Source organism: Sciurus vulgaris, assembly GCF_902686455.1.
Source record: "Sciurus vulgaris genome assembly, chromosome: 19".
Lineage (NCBI taxonomy): Eukaryota > Metazoa > Chordata > Mammalia > Rodentia > Sciuridae > Sciurus > Sciurus vulgaris.
The window spans coordinates 8,750,456-8,778,251 of NC_136480.1; the positions used below are offsets into that span (position 1 = coordinate 8,750,456).

Genomic DNA, 27,796 nt, shown 5'->3' on the forward strand with positions numbered 1-27,796 from the left:
CACCTGGGTGACAGTAAAGCACTGATGGACTTGGCAGCCTGCCAAATCTTTCCATCAGATGATCAAGTCCCCCTGACTCCTCACACTGGCACCTTTGAGGCACAAAAGGCAACTGACCTGTGGGAGATGGATAGACACCAAGGCCGGCCTCCCAGGCCAGCAGGGGCATGGTGCAAATTCCACACAGAAATATAAAGTCCATCCCATTTTAGCTTACAGGTTCAGATGTGCTTCCAGAAACACCTAGAGGAATCCACAGTAAGGGGCGGATTGTACAATGTAAGCCTTCAATAAACAGGGGACTCCAGGTGACCTGTCTCATTGCAGATTAGGGTGAGGACCTTCTTGGACAAAGCTCAGGAGTCTGCTCACACTTGACCTTTGGCCATCATAAACTCTGGGGCCTGGGAGGCACACACCTTTCCAAGGCACAGCAGAGAGCAGAGCAGAGCTCTGAACTTGAGATGATTCAGCTGCTGTAAGTCCAAGGAGAGGCTCTCTTCTAAAACAGAGAGCAGAGAGGAGGCAAAGGCAAGGACGCCAGGAGAGGCAGAGGGGGATTTCGCACGTTAAGACACAGGCCTGCTCATGCTGCAACGCCCCGGGAGCCCCCAGAACTGTGTGGATTGAGCTGCCAACCTGGGTAGGGCACTCGAGGAGTGGCTACATGGCCAAGCAGTCCAGTAGGGGTACACACACGAAGCAGGGGCAGCTGGGCTCCTGGTCCCCAGCTGGCAGGGACCCTGTACTACAGACTTGACCCTAACCCTTTAACACACCAAGCAGCAGCCTTGGGGCTTCCATCAGTGAGGACACTTCTTCAGTGCCCCCGTCTGTCCTGCACCTCCACCAGCCAGGACTTCCTGAGGACGACAAGCACCCTCTGCAGCCCTCCACATGTGCAGTGGAACCAGAGCACGACTGCAGTCCTCCCACTTGTGCTGACACTAGAGTTGACAAGGGTACAGTGACAGGCAAACCCAGAGCTATCCAGGGAAGGGGGCAGCCTCGCTGGTTCCCAGAAACAAACCTCAGAGACAGAACTCCAGCGAGCTTCCAAGACATTTCCCATGAGAAGCAGGGACCCGGTTACACGCCCACATGTGCTTAGGTGGGTAGGAGGGTGACTTTATTCACAGACTGCTTAAAAATCACAGGCTGCAGAGAACAGGGACTTGGACTGGCACATTCTGGTACCCTCAGGTCACTCTCCTCTTGCTGACTGCCCTGGAGCACCCTGGCTGGCAGGCAGAGCCCGATGCTGTTCCCGCAGCACCTACCCTCCACGGCCACCCATCTGCCAGCCAGAAGCTGAAGCCTTGAGGCAGTCTCGGGCAACCAGCCTGTCCTGGCTGCCTCTGTCCCAGTGGGCTCCGCAAACATCCTTGACCCAGGACACAGGTGGGGCTGGAGCGCAGCCTACGTTCTGAGGGACTGCTGGTCGCCCTGCAGGATCTAGAAGAGAGAAGGAAGACAGTCCAAGCCGAGTTCATTAAGGGCAAGTCAGGCATCATGCTCACAGGTGTTCACATTCTCTGTTTTAAGAAAATGCAGCCAAAGATCTGCTGGTTCTGATTTTTACAGAGCACATCATGTGAATTCCATGACCTTTCCTGGGAGACTCCTGAGGGCTCCCTCCTTGCTCAGAGGTTGTAGAGGCGGCTGGTGTTCTCACGCAAGGCGGCCAGCGTGCGGGAGAGTGGCTCATCTTTGACCCTGGCAATCTCTCGGACCGTGTGCAGGGCCAGGCCCGGGTGGGCATACTGGCAAAGGCTCTTGGGAACCTGGAAGACACCAAACATTCAGAACATCGCTGTGCTTTCTGTGCACAGCAGGAATGCAGGACTCCCCCCCGTCCCTTCCCCAGCAAGGACCTCTTCGGGGCTGCCCTGCAGAGACCCCTTTACCTGCAGGTGCAGGGAGAGTCCTAGTCAGGGGGGCTCTGGGTGAGCAGGGTCCCACGCTTCCGTGGACTGCCCTCTACAGGGTAGGGCTTTGCACTGCCTGGAAGAGAGCGGTTACCCTTCAGCTTCTCAGCCCCCTTGACTTTCGGTTCTGCAGAGCAACAAGGAGACATCTACACAGCCCAGGGTAGGGCCTGGAAGTCACTGGGGCTCTGGCCCTGCCAACCTTCACGGGTGACCGCCGCCCTCCCCACCCTCTTTCCTCAGTGCCTCGACTCAGCCTGAAGACACCCCTACCTGGCGAGGCAGGAAGTAGGGGGCATCCGTTTCCACAATGATTCTCTCCAATGGGATCTGTTTCAGAGCATCCCGGGCCTCCCAGGCGGAGGAGTAGGTCAGGACTGCCGTGAAGCCCACGGACATGTTGGGAAAGTACTTCAACAAGGGCTCGATGACCGGGTAGCTGCCAGTGAAGCAATGCCTGTGGGGAGAGCTCCGGGTCAGGCTTGCCCCCAGTCCCCTCTGCAGAAGCCCCAAGGTTGGTATCCCCTTCAAGGAGTCCAGAATTGGAGAGGCCGCATCCAAAGGAAGGATGCCACAGTAAGAACACACACAAGACCCAAGATGCCACCAGGGGAGCCATGCTCACAGCCCCTCTCCCACAGCACCACACGGTACAGCCACTTAAAACCACCACCTAAAGAACACCCGGCAGAGCACAAATGAGTAGAGAATTAAAAACCAGTCCTCCCAAGAGTGGAACAATGACAACTCGTAGTAAGATACACTGGGAAAAAATAAAAACACTGGAGAATTTTCTTCCCTAAACGTGCAGCTGCTCTTGTTCCTACTGCAACACATGCTATCGACCCACATAGAAACTCAGGGCTTCCTCCAGCACCACCTCACTGGTCTGCCTGCCACCACTTGAGTTCTCTTAAAGTCAGCCCAAAAGGACGCAATGAAAATCCAACCCGCCCACAAGAGCTGAGGGCCTGTGTCCCTCTTCTGGGGTGCACCCCTGCTCTGTCTGCTTAGGCATCCAAAAGGCAGCAGCAGAGGCTTGAAATTCCCACCCCTCTTCTGCTCCAGCAAGGCCTGGTCTGGGCTCTGGACTTGATTAGTCTGGGCTCGGATTAGTTTTTGACTAACCCTTCTTGCACATCATTAGGAAGCCAGCCCAGAAGCAGGAGGATCCCAAGTTCAAAGCTAGCCTCAGGAACTTAGCAAGGCCCTAAGCAAACAGCAACACCATGCCTCAAAATAAAATATATAAAAGGGCTGGGGATGTGGCTCAGTGGTTAAGAACCCCTGGTTTCAATCCCCAGTACCAAAAAAAGCCAGCTCAGGCATCACCCGCAGCCACAGCAAAATAAAGGCCCAGCCATGGCTCCCTCAGCACCTCTGCCACACTCAACATACACAAAAGCCACCAACTGACCCAGGTGTGTCTGGGAAGCTCCTCCAGGACATCCCTGAACCAGGTCACCACAGTACACAGATGTAGTAGGAGTTCAAGGGAGTTTACCAAACTGAGCTAAAGAACTTAAGATGCCATTCAGACAAAACACATCCTGAACTTTAATGCTAACTGGGGGAAAAAAGGGCTTTCAAATTCAAAACAGGAAAGAAACATCCATTCTGATGCCCCAGAATGCTGTGCTGGACCCCACCACAGCCTCTCCTGGAGTCAATGGTCCTCATTGCTGAGAACCGAAAGTCCCTTCCTGCTCACTGGCAACTTACGGGTATTAGCCCAAACCATAGGCCAAAGTCATCATTTATAAGTAAGTTTCTCAAGCATCAAAAGCTTCACATGGTTCAACTCAGTACTTGACTCCCCAGAAAAGATGCTTCATAAAGACATATATGGGTTCAGATCCCAAAGGGGCCTCAAAAAAAGAGAAGAAAAGACACATGACTACTGTTTTCCTTATTAAGCTCTCCTCTTTTTCAACTAACGTCCCAGACAGGGAAGAGTCTCGTATGCCCGCTGAAGCAGCAACCTCCTGACCTATGGATCTTGTAGTCGGAGGGTACAAATTTTTTCATGATGTCCAACAGATCTTCATCAGCTTCTCGACAGTGGATGACCAAGGGCTTCTTAAGAGACACAGCCAGTTGCAGTTGTCTCTCAAATACCTGGGAGGAGACAAAGGGACAACGGCTGCTTAGTGGCACTTCAGAAGCCCAATGCCTCTGCAACCCCCGTGGTTCCCAATTCTTTATTTTCAAATGACATACAATGACAATCAGACACGTACTAGGTTTTTCTACAGAGCTGGAGAGTGCTCCAAGCACCTGTAGTGTGCACAAGCTACTACAGGAGGCGCTGCAGGGGCCCAGCAGGCGGGGAAGGCAAGTGACAGGCAGCTAGAAGCTGTAGGGCCAGGGGCCAACAGGGAGGCGGGCACCCAGTCACTGCTCACAAGGCTTACTTGGGGTGCAGTGGCAGGACAAGGATGGAGAATATAAAGGACAGTTAATGACCTCCACCTGGCTATGCCCACCTCCACTCTCAGGAAGGAACCAAATTCTGGACCTTTCCCTGCGCAACAGAGCCGTAAGCCCATGACCCTCCAGCACAATGCCTGGTTCTCAACAGGTGCTCAAATGTTTACTGAAAGAAACAAACACTGTATTTACAACAGCTTGCCTTCTCTGCTTGATCCACACTGGACACACCCTTCTAGGTCAGTACCTACACAGCACTCCACTCTTTTCAACTCCAGCCACTTTTTAAATCCTCGCTAGTAAAATACACAAGTTGCTAATAATGTAATGTTCTGTCCTATAACAAAGCCAGGTTTATTAAGAACACAAGTATTAATTATGAGCAAATTCTCATGTCTGGAATCTAATGCTTCCATGAGCAATTTTTTCAATTGTGGAATATAATTCATGTTTTAGAATTTTAGCAGCAAATAAGAAAAATTTTTGGTAATGTAGTCCAGTGATATCCACCTGAGAATGACATTTACAATGCCACTTCTTCCTACAATAGCAACACTAGCCAATACCAACTCTGATGTACCTTTAGTTTAACCTATGTTTTCAACTAAAGGAAAATAACCACTAACACCAAAATTATACAATGCTCACTTGGTGCTTTAAAGGGCAGGTAGAAACTACAGGTGGGGCTCGCATCCCTCCCAGATGCTTCTGCTACCTGCTCATCTGCCCCTCCCTGAACCATTTAGAGGCAGGTTTCAAGAGATTCCAATTCCACCTTCTAATTGTTTGTTGCCTCTAAAAACTTATTCCATAGAGTAGTTACACAAGCTATGATAGCCTTGTGGTGGAATATTACAGAGTTGTCAAAAAGTATATTTTTCAAAGCATAGTCAATGAAATGGGAAGACTTAAAACTTGAAAAAATTTAAAACTATTCTTTTTGTAATTTTTTTTTAAAAAAAGCTCATATATGTGCCAGGTGTGGTAGCACACACCTGTAATCCCAGCAGCTCAGGAGGCTCAGGCAGGAGGATCACGAGTTCAAAGCCAGCAACTTAGCAAGTCCTTGTCTTTAAATAAAATATAAAAAGGACCACCAATTGTCCACCAACTTTCCAAGGGACGATAACATTACATGTATAATGTTTCATAAAACATCCCAATTTTGCCCCGTAGAGTGGCACACACCTGTAATTCCAGCAACTCAAAAGGCAGAGGCAAGATAATCACAAATTTGAGACCAGCCTCAGCAACTTAGTGAGACTCTGTCTCAAAATAAAAAGGGCTGTGGGTGTAGATCAGTGGTAAAGCATCCCTAGGATCAACCCCTAGTACCAAAAAAGAAAAATCCAAATATGTTAAAGATGGAAGAAGATTTCTCTAGCATAGCAGGAACTTATTGGCTGGATTAGAGCTATTTTACAAGCATTTTCTTCACCAGTTGAAAAAAGGAGTTCATGAAGGGCAGGTGAGTTATTTACCCAGCCTGGACTCTGCTTCCAACTAAGCCACTATTTCCAGGGATCCAGAGTTAACCCATCTCTCCTAGGGGGAGCCCCAGGAGTGCACCGCATGCACACTTGCTACCTCCACAATTAATTTCAGTCAAGAGAAGTGGAGGCAGATGCATCCAGGCAGGGGAAGAAAGCTCTGGTCTGGCTTTTGAAACAAAGAATTCTTATGATCCTATTGGCTGATGTGTGCAACATACAAGCTAGACATCAACTGTCTGGGATCTAACCTTGAGGGTTAGATAGATAAATCTGAGAATACAGATACACAAGGGAAAAGTTACCAGTGGTTAGCTCTGGTTAGCAAAATAACTACCCATTTTAACTTCAATTCTTTTGCATTTGTCCCTCCCTCCCTCTCCCCACCCCCTCCTAATCCTTCCAGAAAATATTAGTATTTTGTTTTTGGTTTTTTGTGGGGGTACCCACAGGGCATTGAACCCAGGTGCTCTACCACTGAGCTTCACCCCCAGTCCTTTTTATTTTTTGAGACATGGTCTTGCTCAATTGCTGAGGCTGGCCTTGAACATGTGATCCTCCTCCCTCAGCCTCCTGAGTCACTGGGATCACAGGCATTCACCACCACACTCACTGATTCTCATAATTCAAGAAGAAGAATTACCATGAAATACTTAGCACATTTCCTGGCACCAAGTAAGCACCCCCTGGGCATGAGTTACACCATTAAGTACAATGTTCCTCTGAGTATTTGTTTGAACTGGTGCTCTTTCCATACCATTCCTACCCTGAACCATAAACACCAGTTGGGAAAGCAGAGTATCAAATATTTGTCTCACTTTCCTAAAAACCTATTTTCCCCTTGTGTTCACCTTTAACTGTTTTACTCTTCACTTCCGGCTAATAAATTACACTTCAAGTCAGATGTGAGACAGCATTGAAGGAAAAGCAGACGAGTGAAATTCTGCACAGGGGAACCCATGCACCTTCCACCCCAGGCCTGGAGCCTGCTGGCACCCGGACCAACCCCAGCAGGCCTCCGTACAGCTCTGGGACAGTGGCAATGTCCAGCTACAAACTCCACCTGGGGGCCCAGGTAGGACCAGGGGAGACAGTCTTTCTCCTCCTCAATCAGAAACTTCCACTGAAATGCTTCAAGGACTCTTACCCCCACAACACCATGCTCAAAAAGCACTGGGAGGAAAAGAACATCCCGATGGCAAGTCAAAATCTTAGGGTGAATGAGAATGATCTTCACACATTTTTTGGTGTTTTTTGTTTGTTTGTTTTTGCATTTTTCAAATATTCTGCAATGGGCCTATTTCACTTTAAAAAACAAAAACAAAACCCAAAATTGGTTGCCTCCCAAGAAGGAAAGAGTCATGCTGACGTTAGCATGAGAAGTCACAAGACACCTCTCCTCCCAGGCCCCCAAGCACGTTGGTGAGCGGGGGTGCAGCTCCATGCCTGGATCCATCCCTAGTACCGCAAAACAAAACAAACAAAAAAGGCTGAAAGTTAATAAATGGCTTGTGAAGCACTGGACCAATAACACCCACAGATCTGAGCAGGAGCTCGGAAACTTTCAGGAATTACAAATTCATTAGTTCTAGAAAAGAGAAACCTCAGTGTTAGGGCTCAACAACCAAAGGCAGAGAGACGCGACGAGCTGACCACAAGAGAGCCTGGTTACCTTGTGCTGCTCTGGGATGGGCGTGGTGCACTTGTAAGAGTAATCCAAGCCCATTTCCCCGAAGGCCACAGCCTTGGGGTGCCGCAAGGCCTGCAACAGATTTCTCTCTTGACTCTCACTATAGTAACGTGCAAAATGGGGGTGACAGCCAAAGGCCCCCCAGACCAGGTCCTCCTTCAGCAGCTCCTCCCACAGGCAGTCCGTCAGCGTCCGAGGGTCACAGAAGTCAGAGATGCAGCCCTGGAATTCCTTGGGGAAGGAGCTGCTGTAAATTTTTCTGAACTTTGTAAAGGTCCCCTTGAAAGACAACTTGGAGTACAGCATGTCCAAGTGGCAGTGGGTGTCAATGAAGCCCTCCTCCAGGCTGGGCTCCCGGTGGCTCCGTGGCAGGGAGCTGGATGCCTGTCCACCACAGGGACGAGGTGGCGTCTCCTCCCGGAATGTTCTTTTCTCCTTCACTTCCTCTCCAGAGCTTCTGGAGAAGCGCAGGGAACGGGAATTCTGGGATCTGCCTTCGTCTGCAGCCTCCACGTCTCTGGAGGTGCTCTGGGAGCTCACTGCGGAGCTGGGGGGATAATCACTTAGGAGGCTGTGGTTGCTTGTCCCAGCCGGCGCTGTGTCCTGGCTGCTGCCCACAGAGGGGTGGCCAGGAGTCTTGGGGCCACTGGCCCAGTAGCTGGCATAGTCGCACCAAGGACTACTGTACAAGTGGGGGGGGTACATGACGTAGTCAGTGGGGAAGGAAGAAGGCTCTGGAACTGCCGAGTACTGCAGTGAGACAGGCTCCTCCTGAGAGAATCTGACTGTGGAGACCTCGTCCACGTCAGACCAGTCGCTTCCTGAGGAGGGCTGCTCAATCACCACCTCCCTATCTTGATGCTACAGAAAAGAGAAGAAAAGCAACAGGTAAGCCTTCCCACAGGAACACAACTTCCGCCCTCAATGCTGGGGGTGCACGGGCAGCCACTGTTACTGTCGGGGTGCAGCCTTCGGCAGGTGGCTGGGATTAGGTGAGGTCTTCAGGGTGAGTCCCCACAATGGAGGAATGGTGGCTTCATCAGAGGGGAGAGATCAGAAGACATGGCTCCCCATCTCTTACCACCTGACTGTGATGTCCTGCCCCACCTCAGGACTCTGCCAGCAAGGCCAATGTCAGACATGGCCCCTTGATCCTGAACCAGAAGACTGAGCCAAAAGAAGCCTCGTTATAACTTACTCGGGCTGTGGCCCTGTGCTATTAGCAGCAGCGAACAGACTCATACATGCAGGCACCAGAACACCAACTCTGGCTCCTTCCTAGGACCACCGGAGGCCTTGCAATGGCTCAGCAGCTCACGACTCTCAGAAGTGGGCCAGGCTGCAGCTGCAACACACACATAAGGCTCGGGGAATAAACTGTGACCATGGTGTCATAATGCCATCCTGAAGGAGATGCTCCACCTGTGCTCCCTGTCCTAATGATTCCTTCTTGAGAAACACTGCTCTCCACAACACCCAACATGTTGGGGACCTGAGAGAAAAGTAGTGAAGCACCAAAAGACAGCTCCAATACTTTTAAGATACAAATCCACAACCACTGAAGCCGTCTAAAATGGACCCCCAATTATCTGACACTACCCCTCATTGGGAGGCAGGGTCTGTGACCCTTCCCCTTGGGTTATTAGTGACTCGCTTGAAACCACTAGAATGAATGCAAAAAGAGAAGTTGTATACCTCCATGGGGCTCCCACCTGGTGCTTTCCACTTGCTCCTCAGAGAAGCCAGCACCATGAAGAAGTAACACCATCCTACGAGCTACGAGGACCCTGCCAGAAAGCCTGCACACAGTGTTGGAGGGCAGCCTACAACCGGGCTGAGCCTGAATGAGTACTCTGGACATTCAGCATGAGTAAGCCAGAGGCTGCAGCCCCTGAAACACAAGAAAGACACCACCCCCCGCCATGAGATCTGCCCAGTCCAGACTGTCCTTAATTCCTTACCCACAAAACTGAAAGTAAAATAAAACTGTCACTTAAAGCCACTAACCAGGAAGTTACCCAACCAACAATAGCTTGCATTAAATCAATTTAGCCCTAATAGAACACAGACTCCACAAGGTCAGAAATTTTAATTTTCTTTACTGATGCCTCCCAAGCACCTGGAACAGGGCAGGGCAAGCAGGAAATGCCCATAAATATCCACAGAACTAATCTGTCAAATAAATGTTGCAGTGGTTCCAGAGCTAAGCTTCACACCCCCACCAACAGCAGAGAATCATTTTTTTCCTTTTTGGCATTGCTTGGGATGGAACCCAGCGCCTCCTGCATGCTAGGCAAGTGCTCTGCCACTAAGCTACACTGCCAGCCCAACAGAGACATCTTAAAAATAGATCAACACCCACTCCTCCCTGAGACTCTGTGATTCAAAAGGTCTAGAGGAGGCAAAGGAGTCTGTGTTTAATTCTCCAATAATTTTGATGCAGACAAGGCTTTAAGAAATATACTAAGCAAACATATCAACTCATGCAAAAAGTACTTTACTTCAGTGCCAAAGTTTCTTCTTAACAAAGCCATACACAACCCCAGTGCCATATAACTTGAGCAAGAGCCTTTCCTTTAATATTTCTATAAGTAAATATAACACATAAAATAAATTTAGCTGGGCACAATGACACACACCTGTAACCCAAGCTACTCAGGAGGCTGAGGCAGGAGGATCACAAGTTCAAGGCAACTCAGCAAGACAGTATCAAAATAAAAAATAAATAAAAAGGGCCAAGGACTGTAGCTCAGTGTTAACGCACCCCTGGGTTCAATACCCAGCACTCCACCAAAAAAAAAAAAAAAAAAAATCACTACTAAAGGAGCATTTGAGATAAATTGACTTAAAACAGAAAAGCAAGTTTCTATGGTCTAAACTAATTCTCAGTATCTTTATACTCAAAAAAGAAATCCATATTGGCAACAAAAATTAATGAATTATAAATTTCCCATTCTATACTTTTCAGCTCTCTTCCTGCTATTGCCTTCTTGAATAACAGAAATGTCAAAACTAGAATCTTTTCTAAAATGGAAGAAGGGCTGAGGGTTTAGCTCAGTGGCAGAGCACATGTTTATCAGCATTCGAGAAGCCTTGGATTCAATCCTCAGGGGAAAAAAAAAAAAAAAAAAACGAGATACCTTGAATTGCAGCATGTTTAAACTTTAAACTGATTTCCTGAAGGTGGGTGATAGATACCTGGGGATTCAATACACTATTCTATTTACTTTGAATATGTTTGACATTTTCCATAACGAGTTTTAAAAATTAAACTCCTGCCTGTAATCCCATTTATTTGAGAGGCTGAGACAGGAAGCTCACAAATCCCAGGCTACCTGGGCAGCTTAGCAAGACCCTGACTCAAAATAAAATAAAATAAAATGGGCTGGTGGTGTAGCTTTAGTGGTACAGCACTTGCCTGACAAGCACAAGGCCCTGGTTCCAACCCCAGCTCTGCCAAATGAAAAAACAAACAAAATTTTTTTTTTTAAATTAATCTACATATGAAAAAAATCCTTCAAAGTCTAGGTTGCTATAATGAAAAATTTCCATCAACCTAGATAATGAAATGCTGCAATCTTGCCTAAGCTTAACAAATTTTGGAGTATTGCTTTGCTTTTCCTAAATGTTCCGTAAAGAGACACTGGCATCATGGGAATCGTCACTCTGCTTTAGCACATGTGAACCTAGAAGGTGCGTCTCATATGGGCTCCCACAGTTAGTATCACTGCAATCCAGCTCCTTATTGATGTATAGATACAGGCAAATCATATAATATACATTTTATCACTTATAAACTAATCTTAACATCTTAGAAATCTTATATATTAAGACAGTTTACCTTTTTTTTTTAAGTTAAAAATTCCTTAATTTTTTATTCCTGGTACCACTATCACAATTTACAGGGCAATATACCTGATGTAATGAAAAGAAAAAGACAAAGCTACAACAGATAAAAGATCTCAGGAATGTACATCTAATTGACACTTCATTGCATTAATCAATAGCTGCACTTTTTGCAAACTGTGGCTACAACAGTCCTAAACAAGAAGGGTTTCCTGTTTAAGCTACAGTAACTTTTCTGACTATGGATCATAGTTTCTTCTGTGGCAGATTATTACAGTTCCTCTAATGCATTTGGGACTACTGTCTCAAAGTAACCTGCAGCTTTCCTGACAACTCCTTGCTCTCTCTCCTGCTAAGAACTGTAGCACTTTTCTGCTGTTTTTAAAACCTTCTGCTACCGTATCCACCACTTCCACCACCAGATCCATAACCACCACCATAGGGACTGCCAGAGCTTCTTCCACCAAAACTGCCCCCCTTCATGGGTCCATAATTTGATTGCCGTTGTCCACTGTAATTTCCAAAATCATTATAGTTCCACCACCACCATAGTTACCACCAGCAAAATTTCCTCCTCCATTGTAACCATCATATCCTCCTCCTCCACCACCATATCCACCACCTTGGTTTCCAAATCCTGGTCCATCACCACCATAGCCTCCTCTACTACTATAACCAGGACCACCGCCATAGTTGCCACCATCACCTCCTCCATAACTACCTCTGCTGCCACCACCTCCACCACCACAGCCTCCTCTTCCACCAAAGTTTCCACCACAGCCAAAGTTACCTCCACCACCTCCAAAGTTTCCTCCACGACCCATAAAGTTGCCAGATCCACCACCACGACCTCTTTGTGATCCAGCAGACTGCATCACTTGTTTAGAAAGGGCCTTTTTCACTTCACAATTATGCCCATTAATAGTGTGGTATTTCTGAACAACGATTTTGTCAACTGTATCATGATCATAACTTCTATGGTTTCAATCTTGCCATACTTTTCAAAGTAACCTCTCAAATTATATTCTTCTGTATCTTCTTTAATACCACCAACAAAAATTTTCTTCACTGTTAGATGGGCACCAGGCTTTACAGAATCCTCTCTAGAAAAAGCTCTCTTTGGTTCCACCATACGCCCATCAACCTTGTGTGGCCGAGCACACACTGCTGCATCCTCCGCTTCAACACAAGAGTACGTCACAAAACCAAAGCCCCTGGAACGTTTTGTCTGGGGGTCTCTCATTACCACATAATCTGTGAGTGTACCCCATTTCTCAAAATGTTCTCTTAAACTATCATCTGTAGTTTCAAAGCTCAGACCACCAACAAACAGCTTCCTCAATTGCTCTGGTTCCTTTGGATCATGGCACTCCATTTTGAGACCAGACTCGCCTCTTCCAACTCAAGTTCCGACATTTTACATTTTTTTTTTTTTTTTTTCAACAAAATGTGATTAGAATGACCAAAAATACAAAAGTTTTGTCAGATTTTACCCCAAAACTTATAACTCTAGAGAGTAAGGCATGGGCTGGGGTTGCAGCTCAGTGGTAGAGCATTTGCCTCACCTCACACATGAGACACCAGGTTCAATCCTCAGCACCACATAAAAATAAAATAAAAAATAAAATAAAGGTATTATGTCCATCTACAACTAAAAATATGAAAGAGAGAGCAAGAGAGAGAGAATAAGGCATGACTTTAATTTCAGATCCTTCTGAAGTCTCTGGTACACCAACATGTCCTCTTTTATTCAAGAAAGACAAAGACCCTAAACAGACCTTAATCAAATCTATTTGATTAAGAGATTTAATCTATTTGATTAAATCTATTTGACAGAGATTCCCTATACTGGTTTTCTTTTTTTTTAGTTTAATTTTTTTTTGGTACCAGAGATAGAAACTAGGGTTATTGAGCTACATCCCCTGCCCTTTTTTAATTTTTTGAGACAGTCTAAGGTGCTGAGGGCCTCCCTAAGTTGCAGAGGCTGGTCTCAAACTTGTGATCCTCCTATCTCAGCCTCCCGAGTTGATGGGATTAGAAGCATGCACCAGAGTGCCCAGCAAGCATCACTTTTCAAAGCACAAAGATACACTAGCAAAATCCTCGAACTTTTAACAGTGGTTACCCAGGAAGAGGAAAACAAAACAAAGTTAGAAACCTCCTTTTCACTAAATTCTTTCTACTTTTGAACCACAGGAATATATTCACTCAAAACAATGTGGGCTAGGGGTATAGCTCAGTGGTAGAGCACTTGCTCAGCATGCACAAGGCTCTGGGTTTTACCCCAACACCAAAAGAAAGGCAGGGGGTGGGGGGAAAGTAACCTGAAAACCAACTGGAGGTGCTGTTGTGAAAATCCCAAAAATACCTCCAGGAAGAAGGAAAATCAGTCTGCCTGCAACGTGATGGGAACAGCTATCAGCAACAGGGAGTAAAATTTCCAGGAACAGCACCATATGCAGATTCTAAAAATGCTACATCTCATCAGCAAAAATCTCAGCTACAGGAAACTCTGCATGACAAATGACCCTGCTGTTTACAACAAACAAATCAGAATATGTTGGGACAGGGAGAAGGGAGAATCTAGAGATACTAAATTCTTGCCATATTTAGAAATTGCTACATATGGCTCTTATTTGGATCCTGTTTCAAACAAACTGAAACAAAATGGGATATTTAATCACTGACTGGGTGATTGATCGTTCAAGGACTGTGTATCTGTATGATAAGCCTGTGAGTGTGCTTTGGGTTTTTCTTTTTTAAAAAGATCCTTTAGCCCAGAGCGATGGTGGATGCTTATAATCCCAGCAGCACAGAAGACTGAGGCAGGAGGATCAAGAGTTCAAAGCCAGTCTCAGCAACTTAGTGAGGCACTTAGCAACTCAGCAAGACCCTGTCTCTAGTAAAATATTAAAAAAGGACTGGGGATGTGGCTTAGTGGTTAAGCACCCCTGGGTTTAATCCCCAGTACCCAAAAAAAAAAAAAAAACTTTATCTTTTAGAAATACATACCGAAATATTTATAGATGAAAGGACATGAGAAATAGGATCGCTTTAAAATATTTGTGAAAAGGGATATGGTATTGCAAAACTAGAAGGAGTTCCACTGCAGATGAGCAATGGGTGTGTAGCTATACTTCATAAATATTTTAAATTTTCCAGGAAAAGGTTTAAAAATGTAAAAGTTAAAGATCAAATTCTAGGCTGGGGATATAGCTCAGTTGGTGGAGTGCTTGCCTTGCAAGTATAAGACCTTGGGTTCAATCCCCAGCACCTCAAAAAAAAAAAAAAAAAAAAAATCAAATCAAATTCCAAGGAAGACGGTGGGGAGGGAACAGGGAAGTACTGGGAAATGATACTGGTCAAATTACACTACTAAGCTGTCAGCATGTAAGAAAGTAACAGCGAATCCCACTGTTATGTACATAATATACCAATTTAAAAAATGGAAAAAAAAATTGCAGCTGGGCATGGTGACACATGCCTGTGGTCCCAGATATTTAGGAAGCAAAGGGAGGATTGCTTGAGCCCAGGAATTTGAGGCCAGCCTGGACAACACAGCGAGACCCTCTGTCAAAAAACATAAATAAAGAGGGCTGGGGTTGTGGTTCAGTCATGGAGCGTCCGCCCAGCATGTGTGGGGCACTGGGTTCAATCCTCAGCACCACATAAAAATAAAGATACTGTGTCCATCCACAACTAAAAAATATTTTAAAAAAATAAAGAGACTGAGGGTTTGCCTAGCATGCAGGAGGCTCTAGGTTCTATCCCACAAAAACAAATGAAAAATAAATTTGCAACTCAAATTGAAGGGAAGATGGTATCTTCTGACTGTATCCCAAATTTCTCTATCATTCAGGGGTATCCATTTAAAAGAAACATTTCCAGATCCCATCCAAGACCGTCTGAGTCAGAATCTCTCCTTCTCTCAAGGAAGTTCAGGAAATCACATTAAATAATTCAAAAAGTAACTCTAGTGACTACAAAGACACGTCAAAGACATGTGAAAAGGTTTGATGAAGTTTTTAAGGAAATGTAAAAATGGGGAAAATGACACAGTGGGGGGAAAAGTGATTTTAAAACCACAATCTGACTAAAAGCATATATCGCAAACTTATCACGTCATCTAAACCGCTGAAAGACTGATATAGTCAAGTACACCAAGAAAAAGTATTTGGATTTGGGGAGGAGAAAAATAAGAGACTGCCTGTATTTAAGATGGCCTTAGGATCAAGCCCATATGGCAATATTTATTAGGACAGTCAGACCATTCACTTACACATTATCTTTGACTGTTTTCATGCCGAGCTGAAGAGCTACCACAGCTCACAGAACCTAAAATATTTACTATATGACCCTTCAGAGAAAAAACATGCTGACCCCTTTTTATTTTTAACTGTGATCACATCTGAAGAACTATCCTTTTTGACAAAGGAAGAAACCAGGGCTCAAAAAGGGTGAGTGATTTTCTCATTATCACAATTCAAGCAGCAGGGCCAAGATCTGATTCCAAATGCTTTGATCCCTATCCTGACACTCATGCATGTGCTAACCCACCCTATACCCAAGGAAGACCACCCAAATACCCACTGGACAAATAGAGAAGTGTGGTTATAACTTTGGAAATTCTCATCCATATGACGAGACCATAGGCAACCAAAGACAAAGATCTACAGGACAGAAAATACAGCCACCATGTACATGTAGTGGGAAAATTGGCTTACAGAACCTTCAATGTGAGGATTTCCAATTATATACAGCACATGTGGTTTTTGTCTTTCCCACCCAAAAACTTTTAAAATCACAGGAAATGCATTTGAAAAGGCTTGATAAAGCTATATGGAGAAAGCAGAAAGAGTAGCAGCAAACTAAACAAAAACTGGATGCTAGAAAGCAGGTACATTAATGGTTCCTGGCTTAGCAGATCACAGATGGCCGAAATCTAAGAATAGAGTGAGAAAATCCAGAAAGGGTACAGGACTCCAGGAAGACTAAGAAGGTACCAGACCTGAAAAATAAGGTAAAGATGGAAAATTGGTCGGTGGAGTTAGACCCCCAATTACCTGATCCTCCCCAAGCAGATGTGTCTGCCCTTTCTCCACACAAGTAAGATTAGAGTAAGGTTCACACTTGGGAAAGATGACCAAGGGGACCATGCAACAGTCAGAGAAAAGACACACCTGCTGGACAGTGAAACTCATGCACAGCCCTCAGCCTGACTCCCAGAACACCAGCAGCCACGCTGGGTCTCCAGGACTTCCTGGCAGACAGGCAGACCTCACCACAAACGACAGAAACCGCAAGTCACAGTGGTGCTCGCCTGTAACCCTAGCCAGTCAGGAGGCTGAGGCAGGAGAATTGAAAATTAGGGGACAGCCTGCACAACCCAGTAAGACCCTGTCTCAAAATAAAACATAAAAAAGGTCTAGTGATGTAGCTCAATGGTAGAGCACCACTGGGTACAATCCCCCAATACTGCAAAAAACACACACACAGAAACAATGCCATGGAGATGCTGCAGTGTGGGTGCTGAAGGAGGCAGAAAACTAAATTCCCATGGCCCTGAGGGGGACATCCAGATTTCTAAAACTGAAAAAATCAGTAAACAGAGAATATTATTTAGAAATATGAGGCAACTCTAAAACAGAGCTGGAAGAGCTGATAAGGGCTGTTATGGTTCAGTCATGAGGAGTCCCCAAAAGGTCATGCATGAGACAATGCAAGAAAATTCAGGTGAAATGATTGGGTTAGGAGAGCCTTAACCTAATCAGTGCATTAATCCTCATGGGGATTAACTGTGTGGTGACTGCAGGCAGGTAGGGTGTGGCTGGAGGTGGTGGCTCACAGGGGTATCTCTGGGGTTCACTTTGTCCCTGGTGAGTGGGGGCTATCTCTGTTTCCTGGCTGCCACGTTCTGGGCTCCCTTCCGCCACACACTTCCCCCATGATGGAGTCAGTCATCCAAGGACTGAGACCTCCAAAACCATGAGTCAAATAAACTTTTTCTTCTCTAACTGTTCTCATCAGGCCTTTTGGTCATAGCGGTGAGAAAGCTAACTGAAACAGGCTGCCACCAAGAAGCAGCAGTGAAGAATGGGCAGAAATGGGGACAACAGAGGAATGCTCCGTCCCCCCACATAAGCTATGTTAGAAATCACTAGCTTCCCTCCAGTATCATTCTTCCCTTCTTTTATAGCCACAGAAGCTGATCTGGGTGTGACTCTGCCCTGAGGAAGATCATTTTTTAGCCTTTCTTGCAGTTAGGTGTTAGCCAAGTTTCCAGCTCTTCTCAATAGGTCTGAGCAGATGTGACACAAAACATCTTTGCTTCCCGCCCCCCCGCCGCCGTATCAGGGATTATGCCCAGAGGTACTTGAGCACTGAGCCATATTCCCAACACTTTTTATTTTTATTTTGAGACAGGGTCTAAGTTACTTAGGGCCTTGCTAAATTGCTGAGGCTGGCCTCAAACTTTCTGTCCTCACCTCCGGAGCCATGCTCTTAAAAGGGAGGAAGGGCTGGGTGCAGTGGCGAACACCTGTAATCCCAGTGGCTCGGGAGGCTTAGGTAGGAAATCATGAGTTCAAAGTCACCCTCAGAAATTTAGACCCTGTTTCTAAATAAAATATAAAAAGTATTAGGGATGTGGCTCAGAGGTTAAGTACCCCTGGATTCAATCCCTGGTACCAAAAAAAAAAAAAAAGAGGGATGAAGTACTCTTCTCTTCCTACTGGCTGAGTGTTCATGTCTTACACTCTGAGCCCTATCAGAGAAGCCATCTCACACCAAAAGATGGGACAATGTGGCAGGATGGCAGCAGAAGCTACAATGCTGGGGAACCATCACTCTTAAGTCAAACCTCTACAATTAAAGCCACTTCTATTTTGGGCTTTGCTGTAGCAGAAAAACTCATATTCTAACAAACACATAAATGGGGGCAGGGGGAGCAGTGAATTGAGGTTTATTATTAACTCTGAAAGGAATGTTGCAAGACAACCACCACCTTGCTTCCTGGCATCCTGGTTAAGTCAAGTTCTGCTTTTAATTAATAACATTTAAGGGGCTGGGGACATAGTTCAGAGTACAGTGCTTGCCTAGCATGCCGGAAGTCCTAGAATTGATCCCCAGCACCACAAAAAATAAATAAATAAAAATTTTAAAATATCATGCAGGATCAAACTAGAAAAAACAAATTCATTTATTCCAGATCTTCAAACCCAGATGCTTGGTGCACACTTTACCTATACTTACCTTTTGGATTTCTAAATGAGTGTCGGAGTCATCCAAAAATTCTAGCGGGGGAGAGGGCTTGTCAATGACTGTCCTTCGATCACCAAGTGGCTCCTCAGCAGGCTTCTCCTGAGGGTCCACAATCACTCTCCTGTCACAGAAGCTGCTCCTGTCAAGCTGATCCTCCTCCACTCTGACCTCCGGGGGCGACTCTTTCTCTTTCTGAGGAGGAGTGACCGAGACACTCCTGGCTGGTCCTTCAGCACAGCTGGGACGCACTCCTGGGCTCGGTTTCACCCTAGGGGTGGCAGCTTCTTTCCTCCTGGGCATGGATTTCCCCAGGATGCCCTGTAGTGCCTTCAGGTAGATCACCGTGGAGCCCTGGTCCCCAAGCCTATTCCTCTTCCTTTTCTGGACCTTGTTTGGTTCTTCCATCCCATCATTCTGACCCTCAGCTTCAGCTGCAAATTCAGAGTTCATGGAGTTACGAGAATTATCTTTGGAATCAACCTGGGGGGAGAAAGCGACACACAAAGACTTAGAAAAGGTGATCCCAAGAGCATTTCATACACAAAGCAGTTGGCAAATGGCACATCAGTAGTGGTTCTACCGGTCAAAGAGAAAGTAAGCATCACTAAGACAGGACACTCTCAGGAGGGTGGTTTTGTCCCACCCTGTGAGAAGTGCCACTGTAAAAGGAACTGAACTGCAGGATGACTATTCTATCCACCTCTTCAACTCATCAGATGATCCCCTCTTACTGCTGCGGGAAGGAACAAGCTGAGATGAATAGTCAAATTGTACAGGACTGCAGCTCCTGGAAGCCCAAGACCAGCACACACTTCACAACAGACAGACTGCAGATCATAGGATCCCCACTGAAAGAGTTCTAGAAACCAGTCTGCCCAGTCCACATGCAAGATCCAAGGAAACCTGAGAACCCAGAGAGCTTCCAGAAGAGCTGCTCCAAGAAACTCCACCTTCTCACAGACTCCAGGCTCTGGAGTCCTCACTGAGTCTTCCCACCATACCCCAAGCCTCCTTAAAGCCCTGCATCACCTTCCCCCAAACCAAAACCTTGGTGCTGGAAGGAGGACCACTCTCTCAAGACCCTCCCGGCCCACGTCCTTAGAGACTTAAGTGAAACCTCAGCCTCAGGCCTCACTCGTTCCAGAAGCCATAAGGAAAGCTGGCCTGGCGTGGTGGTGCAGGCCTGTAATCCCCAAAACTCAGGAGGCTAAGGCAGGAGGATGGCAAGATCTAGGCCAGCCTTAGCAACTTCATGAGATCCTGCCTCAAAATAAAAAATAACAAAAGCTGGGGATGTAGCTCGGTGGTAAAGCACCCCTGGGATCCATCCCTAGTACCAAGAAACAAACAAAAAAACTACACTATCTGTAATATTAATCTGCTGTGAAACCCAGATCCAGTCTAATCCCAGCTTGACATTAGAACTCCATAGGCAGACCTGATGGTGCACACCTTTAATACCAGCAGCTCAGGAGGCTGACACAGGAGCATCGTGAGTTCAAAGACAGCCTTAGCAACTTAGCAAGGGCCTAAGTAATTTAGCTAGTAATTTAGCTGTCTCTAAATAAAATATAAAAGGGCCAAGGATGTGGTTTAGTATTTAAGTGCCCCTGGGTTCAATCCCCAGTACAAAAAATTTTAAAAAACACTCTATAAAAATCTCCCCCAAAGAACCATTCCAACAGGGTAGAACTCCAAATCTTCCTAGTTATGACCTGGACTTAACCATTATTCCAATGCATTTTACAGCCCCTATGATCTGCAGTTCTAACTCTCATTAAATTCCTCTCAATTTTTTTCTAAAGAGCAAACACTCTTTAAAAAAAAAGGAACCCTATACTTTAATTACTAATCTTTCCCCTCTAACTACGGAAAAGGGGAATCTATTCCAAGGGATGTCCATCAATACAGAATTGGCTAAATAAGTAGACATTACAAAATACCAGGTTTTTTTTTGTTTTGTTTTGTTGTTTTTTTAAATGAGGTTGCAAGCTGAGGTGTGTGGCTCACCCCTGGCATGCACAAGGCCCTAGGCTCGTCACAGCACTGCCAAAAAAAAAAAAGAAAAAGAAAAATCATGAGACTGCTCTGATGCCAATGCTATAATAAATGCAAAAGCAGCAGCCCTGGGCTGGGGCTACAGCTCAAAGGTAGAAGTGTGGCATGCACGAGGCCCTGGGTTCCATTCAGGGCATTGTTAAAAAAAAAAAAAAAAAAAAAAAAAGATGAAATGAAAATCTAATACTAAAAATAAACTTGATGACCTCTGGGCCTGCTGTACAGCCAACTTCCACGTCTGCTTCTGCAGTACCTGCATCTCTCACCATCACCAGCTCCCTGCCACCCTTGGCTCATCACAGCCTCTTAGACACTGTCACTGGGATGCCTATTCCACTGAGGTCAACATCCTTGCTCCAGTCCCATTTTATGTTTGATAAACTCCTACTCATCCTTTAAAGCCCCCGTCCTGTCACTGGCTGCTTCTTCTGCCTTCTTCCTCCCCACAGGACAGTGCAAGGCAATATAGAAGGTGAGGTCTTTGGCAGGCTGGAGGGGACCCGTCAAGGGGCAGCTGCTCTTCACCTCAAGTCAACTGTGGCCATTTGGGAGAACTCATGCAGAGTTATGGATTTGGGTTTTTCCAATCAAAACCAGTGATGCCTAATGTACTTCTCAGTCATTCAGCAAACACTCAGCACTAACTGTCACCAGCAGGCACTGTTCCAGAGCTAAGGGGGTTAGCATTCAATAACAGACACAAAATTGCCAGCTTCCTGGAGCTTATTGCAGTTGGTGAGGGAAGGAAAAACCAGAGTACTGGCAAGACAAACAAGTGAAACCTGTAGTGCTCAGTGGGCTGCCCGGCGGGCAGATATGGCGCCGCAGGTCCAAAGCGGCTGACGTAGCTCTCTGCCCATGTGAACCAGCAGGTGTCGGCTTGCTACCACAGGCAGCAGTCTGGCTCCCACTTTGGGCCGCCCAAGACCAGCAAACCCTACGACCTTGTGGCGCTTCTTCCTAGGTGGCCGGGTGCAAGACACGCCTGAGAGGAAAGACAAGGAGGCATGACAGCAACCCAGCTGTCTGCCATCCTAGTCAGCCATTGGTCCACCTGTCAGCCTGTGCTCAGCAGCCATCGGCTAACCCGCAGCCCGCGAATTCTAACTGTTCAGTGATTGGCCAGATCATACTGAGCCCAGGAAATTCAACTATTTAAGTGAAGCTCCCCCACCATGTTCTCTCCCGCGTGCTAGCTCTCTCTTCAGGGCAGACACTGTTCGTCTGCTGAATAAAATCTCTTATGTGAGTTCCGGTCCGGAATGGTTTGTCTGGGCGCCTTTTCACTTTTCAAAACCTATGTCAGAGGGTGACAAGTGCTAAGAAGAAAAATTAAAAAGGTGCAGCTAGGCGGTAGAGCGCCTGCCTAGCACATGCAAGGCTCTGGGCTCCATTTCCCTGACTCCAGCAAAAACAAAACATATACTATGTGCACATATATACATGTATACATACTAGAGGGGGAGCATTATCCAAGTTTTAAGTTCCAGGTCTGGTGGTTCTCTGTGGTGCTGGGGACTGAACCCAGGGCCTCCACATGCTAAGCACACTTTCTACTACTGAGCCACACCCCTATTCCAGAATAATAAATGTGTGTTTTGCGTTGCAGGGGATGGAACACAGGGCCTCCTGCATGCCAGGCAAGCTCTCTACCACTGAGCTACACCTCAGCCCAGATTTAAATTTTTAAAGTAAGTCTTCCAAAATTTTAAATACAGAGAGGACATAGTAGGCTACCTTCAATCTATGCACCAGCTGTTGGCCAACTCTAGGTATAAAGATCAAGACTATAGTTGGGGGAAAAAGAAAAAGTAGGAATATGCTAATTCCTAGTTAGCATATGGATTTATAATGAACAGAGCTGCCACGGCTGCCACCCCTCTTTTATAGAGAGGGAAATTGCCACATGGCTTGTAGGTGGCAGAAACGGGATTCAAACTCAAGTTCTCCTAACACTCTGGAAGTCAAGGAGAAAAACAGTCAGAGTGAGATACCCTAACAAAGGCTGCAGAGGCAAGAGGTAAGGAGAACCAAATGAGGGTCACTGGGCAAGTTCAACAGGTGACAGAAACCCATGAAGGTTAGGATAAGGCAGACCCTGGGCAGGAAGTGCAAAAAAGGAGATTACCTGGCATCAAAAAGGAGCAATTCCTGTTTTTCCTGGCAGCATGCATGGTGAATTGAGAGTCTCCAAAGACAGGAAGCAAGATGACTGGAGACATGGCTACCACGCTCCTGACCTAGAACAATCTCCATGCTTCCTAACCAGCTCCCTTCTTGCTCCCTCCAGCATGGCAGAAGCTCTGCACAGCAGATCCCACAATGTCTTGCCTCTGCTCACAACCCTTCGATGGCACTGCATTTGTTTATAGGAATAAATCCCAAACTTCTCAGCATCATCTTCCACATTTCTTCCAATTCCCCAGCATCCAGGGCATAAAGAGAGGTACTGACTAACAACTGTGTATTTCCAAGTGGCTAGCAAAGAGGATTTTTACTACCCAGGACCTTGCACATGCTGAGTATGTGTTCTATCACTCAGTAACACCTATTTACTTTACATTCTATGACTGATAAACTTAAATTCAATATGTAAGGTCTACAATTCTTTTTTTCCTTTTTTTTTTTTTTTTTTTTTTTGCCAATGCTAGGCATTGAACACAGGTAAAGCAAGCACTCAACCACTGAGCCACATCTCCAGTCCAGAAAGAGGAAATGATAAATGTTTGCAGCAATGGATGTCATTTGCCCAGATCTGATCATTTTATATTATATACATGCACTGAAATATTACAATTGTCCCATAAATATGCCAATTTTTTTTTTTTTTTTAAAGAACTAAGATTATGAACATTAGAATTTGAGAAAACTTCTCAATTGTCCTAGAGCCAACAAAGGAACAAAGTGAGGCTTGGGCATCAGGAATCTCTAGTGATTCTGAAATGCCCAGGAGCTGAGTTTTGGCTCAGTGCCAGTAGAGCACCTATCAGTTATGATGCCATGTGTTCAATGCCCAGCACCGCTAAAAATATTCAAACTTTGTCCCTTCTGAATGTTCCATGTCCTGGCACTCAAAGCCAAATATGTACCCCTTGAAGTTTACAGAACAGACACAGGAGAACAGGTGGGCAGGTAGAGACAGGACAGTGGCAAGGTGATCTTGGAAGGGCATGTGTTTTTTCCATCAGTGCCTCTCAGGTGTGCTTGCTCAGAAACCTTAGACTTAATAGACAAACGAGTTCCCACAGGACCTCAGTGCAAGACAAAATGTGTGGACAGAGGAGACAGGTACCAGAGGAATAAACACAACTCTACAGAGACCTCAGCAGTGCGAGAAATGGACAATTAGATTGATAATATGTTCCCTCAACATGACAATCTTTCTACAATGTCAATTTGCCTTTCCTCTGTACAGAACCCTACAGGAACTCTTTAATGGCTTAGAATACAATCCAAATTTGCTTAGAATAAGATCCAAATTCCCTTGGCTACTAAAATCTTGCAGCAATCTGCCCTGCCTAGCTCTCCAGCATCCATCCTGGGCTCTCTGCCCCATCACACCACACTGTGGGATAGTCACATGACCTCATCTCCAATCCTTCCACCACAGTGTGATCAGAGTTCAGGGATCCAATGGCACCTGACAAACAATTACCCTCGGGTGCTTACTGAAACTATTGAACTGGGTTCTGCCATCAAGAGTCTTTTAACTTTTCTTTCTTTTTTTTTGTTTTTTAACAGCAATAGGGTTTGAACCCACAAGCACTCTACCACTGAGCTACAATCCCAGTCCTTTTTATTTTGAAATAGGATCTAAGTTGCCCAGGCTGCAGGTCTCGTATTTGCAATCCTCCTGCCTCACTGTTCAGTCTCCAGGATTAGAGGTGTGCCCTACATGGCTAAAACTCCTTTGACTTTAATAAGAAAAAGGTGGATTCACCCTAGGATCAGACCCATCCAGATCAAAGGCCACACCCTCAACTTTTTTTACCCCTGTATTATGAATCGAACCCGGGGCACTCAACCACGGAGTTAAACCCCCAGCCCTTTCTAGTTTTTATTTTGAGACAGGGTAAATTGCTCGCCTTAAACTTGAAATCCTCCTACCTCTGCCTCCAGAGTAGCTGGGATTACAGGTGTGCACTTCCAACCCTGGCCACACTCTCCAGTCTTAAATACCAATCAGGACAGCCTCAGCCCAGGATACAGCACACCTGAAACTAAGTAAGATAAATTCCTGCCCCACACCAGTTTCCTGTCAGCACACCTGACAAGACTTAAATTTCTCCACCTGACATGAGGCTTGTCAGTAATCAACTATTTGAAAATATGCCCCCAAGTCCACTTGGAGGAATTAATGGCAAGTGGTATGAGCAAAGCCCCATATTTACCTGATTTACATTTAAATCATATTTCACATTCTTATGCCAAAGACAGCTTTTCAACTCATTAACTGGTGAATTAAAAAAAAAATCCACATGCTGAGTTCAGATAAAACTTGGTACTTGGGCAAAGGGCCCCCCAAGATTAACAGCCAAATACGGTCTCATTTCTCAGCCCCTCATAACAAACTCCCCTATAAGTCTTCTGCGGGGTGGGAGGGGGACCCTAATTTCCTTAGGGGCTATTATTGTTTCTGTATAACAACTTTCTCCAGGGGAAATCCATTTCACCCCAGAAAGACTTTTTCTGCTCTGCCACATGCAAAGTCCTCCCTCTTTCAAGCCTGAAGATCCAAAACTTAAAATGCAAACTGGAGACTGGTCTTTGTTACAGGAGACTCCCACACACCTAAGACACTGCACCACACAAACTAGGCCCTCCATAAATACCTGTTCAAAGTCTGTTTCAAGCACTCATTGGGCCTCAAGCACATGTGAAACCCTCTTGTGTATTTCCCCTGGGGAACTAGACTCCAGTTCCTCCCCCAAAAGAGGGAAGGAAAAAAAAAAAAAAATAGCACATGTGAGGCCCTGGGTTCAACCCTGGGCACCACACATAAATAAACAAATGAAGTAATAGTATTGAGTCTATCTATAACATTAAAAAAAAATTTAAATTTAAAAAAATTTAAAAATTAAAAAAAAAAAAAACCACCTTCAAGCAAAACCCCCAAATGCTGGAAACCACGACTCTGTTGCAGATTCATCTGCCTCTTGAGCATGCAATTCACTTCCTACTGCAGTGATTCTTCAGCCACATTTACAATTATCTAAGGAGCAGGTAAAAAATGTGGAAGCCCAGAACCATCTCGGTCTAGTGAAATCTCTTTCTTTGGGGTGGGAAGCAAGCACAAGTATTTTAAAGCTTTCCAAGTAGTTCCACGAGGCTACCAAGTTTGAAAAGTACCTCTTTGCGGAACTTCAGGCCACCCCTGGCAGACTCTTTGGTATTCCGCATTCGGGTGGAGTAAGGAAGACCCAAAGACCTTGAAGGGCAAGAGCCTTCTCAGTCTCCTCCCACCGAAGTTCCCATTCCCAACCTCTCGAGCCACGTGGAAGCAGCTTTGCCGACTGCACAGCGTGGCAGCCACCTACCTTAAGGCTGCAGGCTTCCTCCTCTAGAGAAGCCATTTCTTCTAGAGAGGGGTTGGTAGGGCGCATAGAGGATCCCCTCGACGAAAGGAACGCCCGAGCGCTCCGAATCAGGCAGCCTTTGGAGGCGGCCCCGCCCACACCTGGGCCAGAGGAATGGGAGGAGGAGGAGGAGGAGGAATGTCTGCGGCGGGATGAGCTCCTGGATAACCTAGGCGAGCAGGCCACATCGTCCTCCTTGCAAGCTTTCAGGCGCTTGGAGCTGCTGCCCCCTCGTGAACGCGACGCAGAGCTGTGGGCTGGCCGGCTGGAGGGGGCCACATCACTGGGCTCCCGGAGGCAGCTGCGCTTGCTGGGACACCCTTCCGAAGTGCTGCTCCAGTGGTACTTGACCTTGCGCCGCTCCGACGCCATGGGCACCTGCAAGGCAAAGGGGACCTGGATTCCAACACCAGCCCTCCCGCCACCCCCGACTCTCTGGGTAAGGCAAGCCAGAAGGTCAAGGCCAGGGGCTGGCCTCACTGACCTTTCCCTCTTCTTTCCACTGCCCATCACAGTTCTCAAGGTTTCAGAGATGCCAAAGCGCTTCGGAGAAGTCCCAACGATTCGAGATTGACTAAAGGCTTCGGTTTGGCTCCCAAAACCACAACGTGCTTCCGTGATCACCAAGCGCTTCTGTTTGCACCGCGCTACTTCGGAGACCTCAAAGCGCTTCCGGGACTGCTAAGCGCTTCAATTTAGTTTGCAATACAAAGCCCTTCACAGATGTCAAAGCGCTTCCAAAGACGCTTTAAGGTCCACACATGGCGGCCGGAACCGCAGCCCGCGAGCCGGGCGCGCGGCCCGGAGGCCCTGGCGGCCGAGGGCGGGCCGGAGGGCAGGGCCCGACCCCGCGCGACAGCCCGCCCTGCTCCAGCGGCCCCGACGACCCGCCCCGAGCCGAAAGGGGCCCCTGCCGCCGCCGCTCGGCAGCCGGCGGCGCCCCCGTCCGCCGCCTCAGGTCAGACCCCTACCCCACCCGGCCGCCTAGCCGTCCCTGCCGCCGCGGCTCAGACGCCAGCCCGGCCGCGCCGCCCGGGCGCCCACTCGCCCCCCACCCTGGTCCTGCGGCCAGGCCCGGCCTCCGCCCGCGCTGCGACCACTCCGGCCGCCGCGGCGCCCGCCCCCCGGAACGAGCCCTGCGGCCCGCGGCCCGGCAAGCGGCGGGGGAGGGGCCTGCGCCGAACGGAGAGAGCCCATTGCTCGAATCGGCCAGGGGCGGGACTCCGAGCAAGACCGAGCGCTCCTCTTGGCCAAGCGGCGCGGAGGCGGGACCTTACGCCTTACGAAGCTCGCGCACTGGTCCTAAGCCAGACGGGGCGGGGCCGCTCACGTGGGCCCGGAAAGCGCGAAGCTGAGGCCGGGCCGCAGTTCCTCAGGCCAGCCCTCTGCGGATAGGGGGCGTCCGCGAACCCGCGTCCCCGCGTCTCAGCGCTGGCCCCCTTGGCTGGCTGCTTTCACATCCGGATTCGCACATCGAACCCACATCAAGCCCTAAGCATCATCTCCCACTTTACAGAA

General features: G+C 47.0%; 1 protein-coding gene and 1 pseudogene across 3 annotated transcripts; both read right to left on the minus strand.

The window, feature by feature from the left end:
• Positions 1–1,112: 1,112 nt before the first annotated feature.
• Positions 1,113–27,238, minus strand: TATDN2 (TatD DNase domain containing 2). 2 transcript variants are annotated; one of them, XM_079122562.1, is made up of 8 exons: positions 26,763–27,234; positions 26,240–26,656; positions 18,636–19,124; positions 7,521–8,399; positions 3,919–4,046; positions 2,202–2,385; positions 1,609–1,784; positions 1,113–1,455 (listed from the first exon to the last, which is right to left on the minus strand). In XM_079122562.1, exons 2-7 carry the CDS (start codon positions 26,648–26,650, stop codon positions 1,644–1,646), a joined length of 2,232 nt encoding a protein of 743 aa, XP_078978688.1. In that variant the 5' UTR covers positions 26,651–26,656; positions 26,763–27,234; the 3' UTR covers positions 1,113–1,455; positions 1,609–1,643. The 2 variants fall into 2 exon arrangements, 1 of the variants encoding a protein (XP_078978688.1); XR_013760953.1 differs by lacking the exon at positions 1,113–1,455 and adding an exon at positions 1,908–2,004 and having other exon boundaries at positions 1,649–1,784; positions 26,763–27,238.
• On the minus strand, positions 11,415–12,997 carry LOC306650537 (heterogeneous nuclear ribonucleoprotein A3-like; annotated as a pseudogene). Its single transcript has one exon. The product of its transcript is annotated as a heterogeneous nuclear ribonucleoprotein A3-like (transcript).
• Positions 27,239–27,796: the final 558 nt, after the last annotated feature.

Bases quoted from the DNA above. Each gene is read 5' to 3' on its own strand.
- TATDN2 (XM_079122562.1), bottom strand. From the start codon at position 26,650: ATGGCGTCGGAGCGGCGCAAGGTCAAGTACCACTGGAGCAGCACTTCG. The intron at 19,125-26,239 runs GTAGGTGGCTGC...TTCTCCCCCCAG, and splicing joins AGGAAGCCTGCAGCCTTAAG to GTTGATTCCAAAGATAATTC. The intron at 8,400-18,635 runs GTAAGTATAGGT...TCTTTTCTGTAG, and splicing joins CTCATTTAGAAATCCAAAAG to CATCAAGATAGGGAGGTGGT.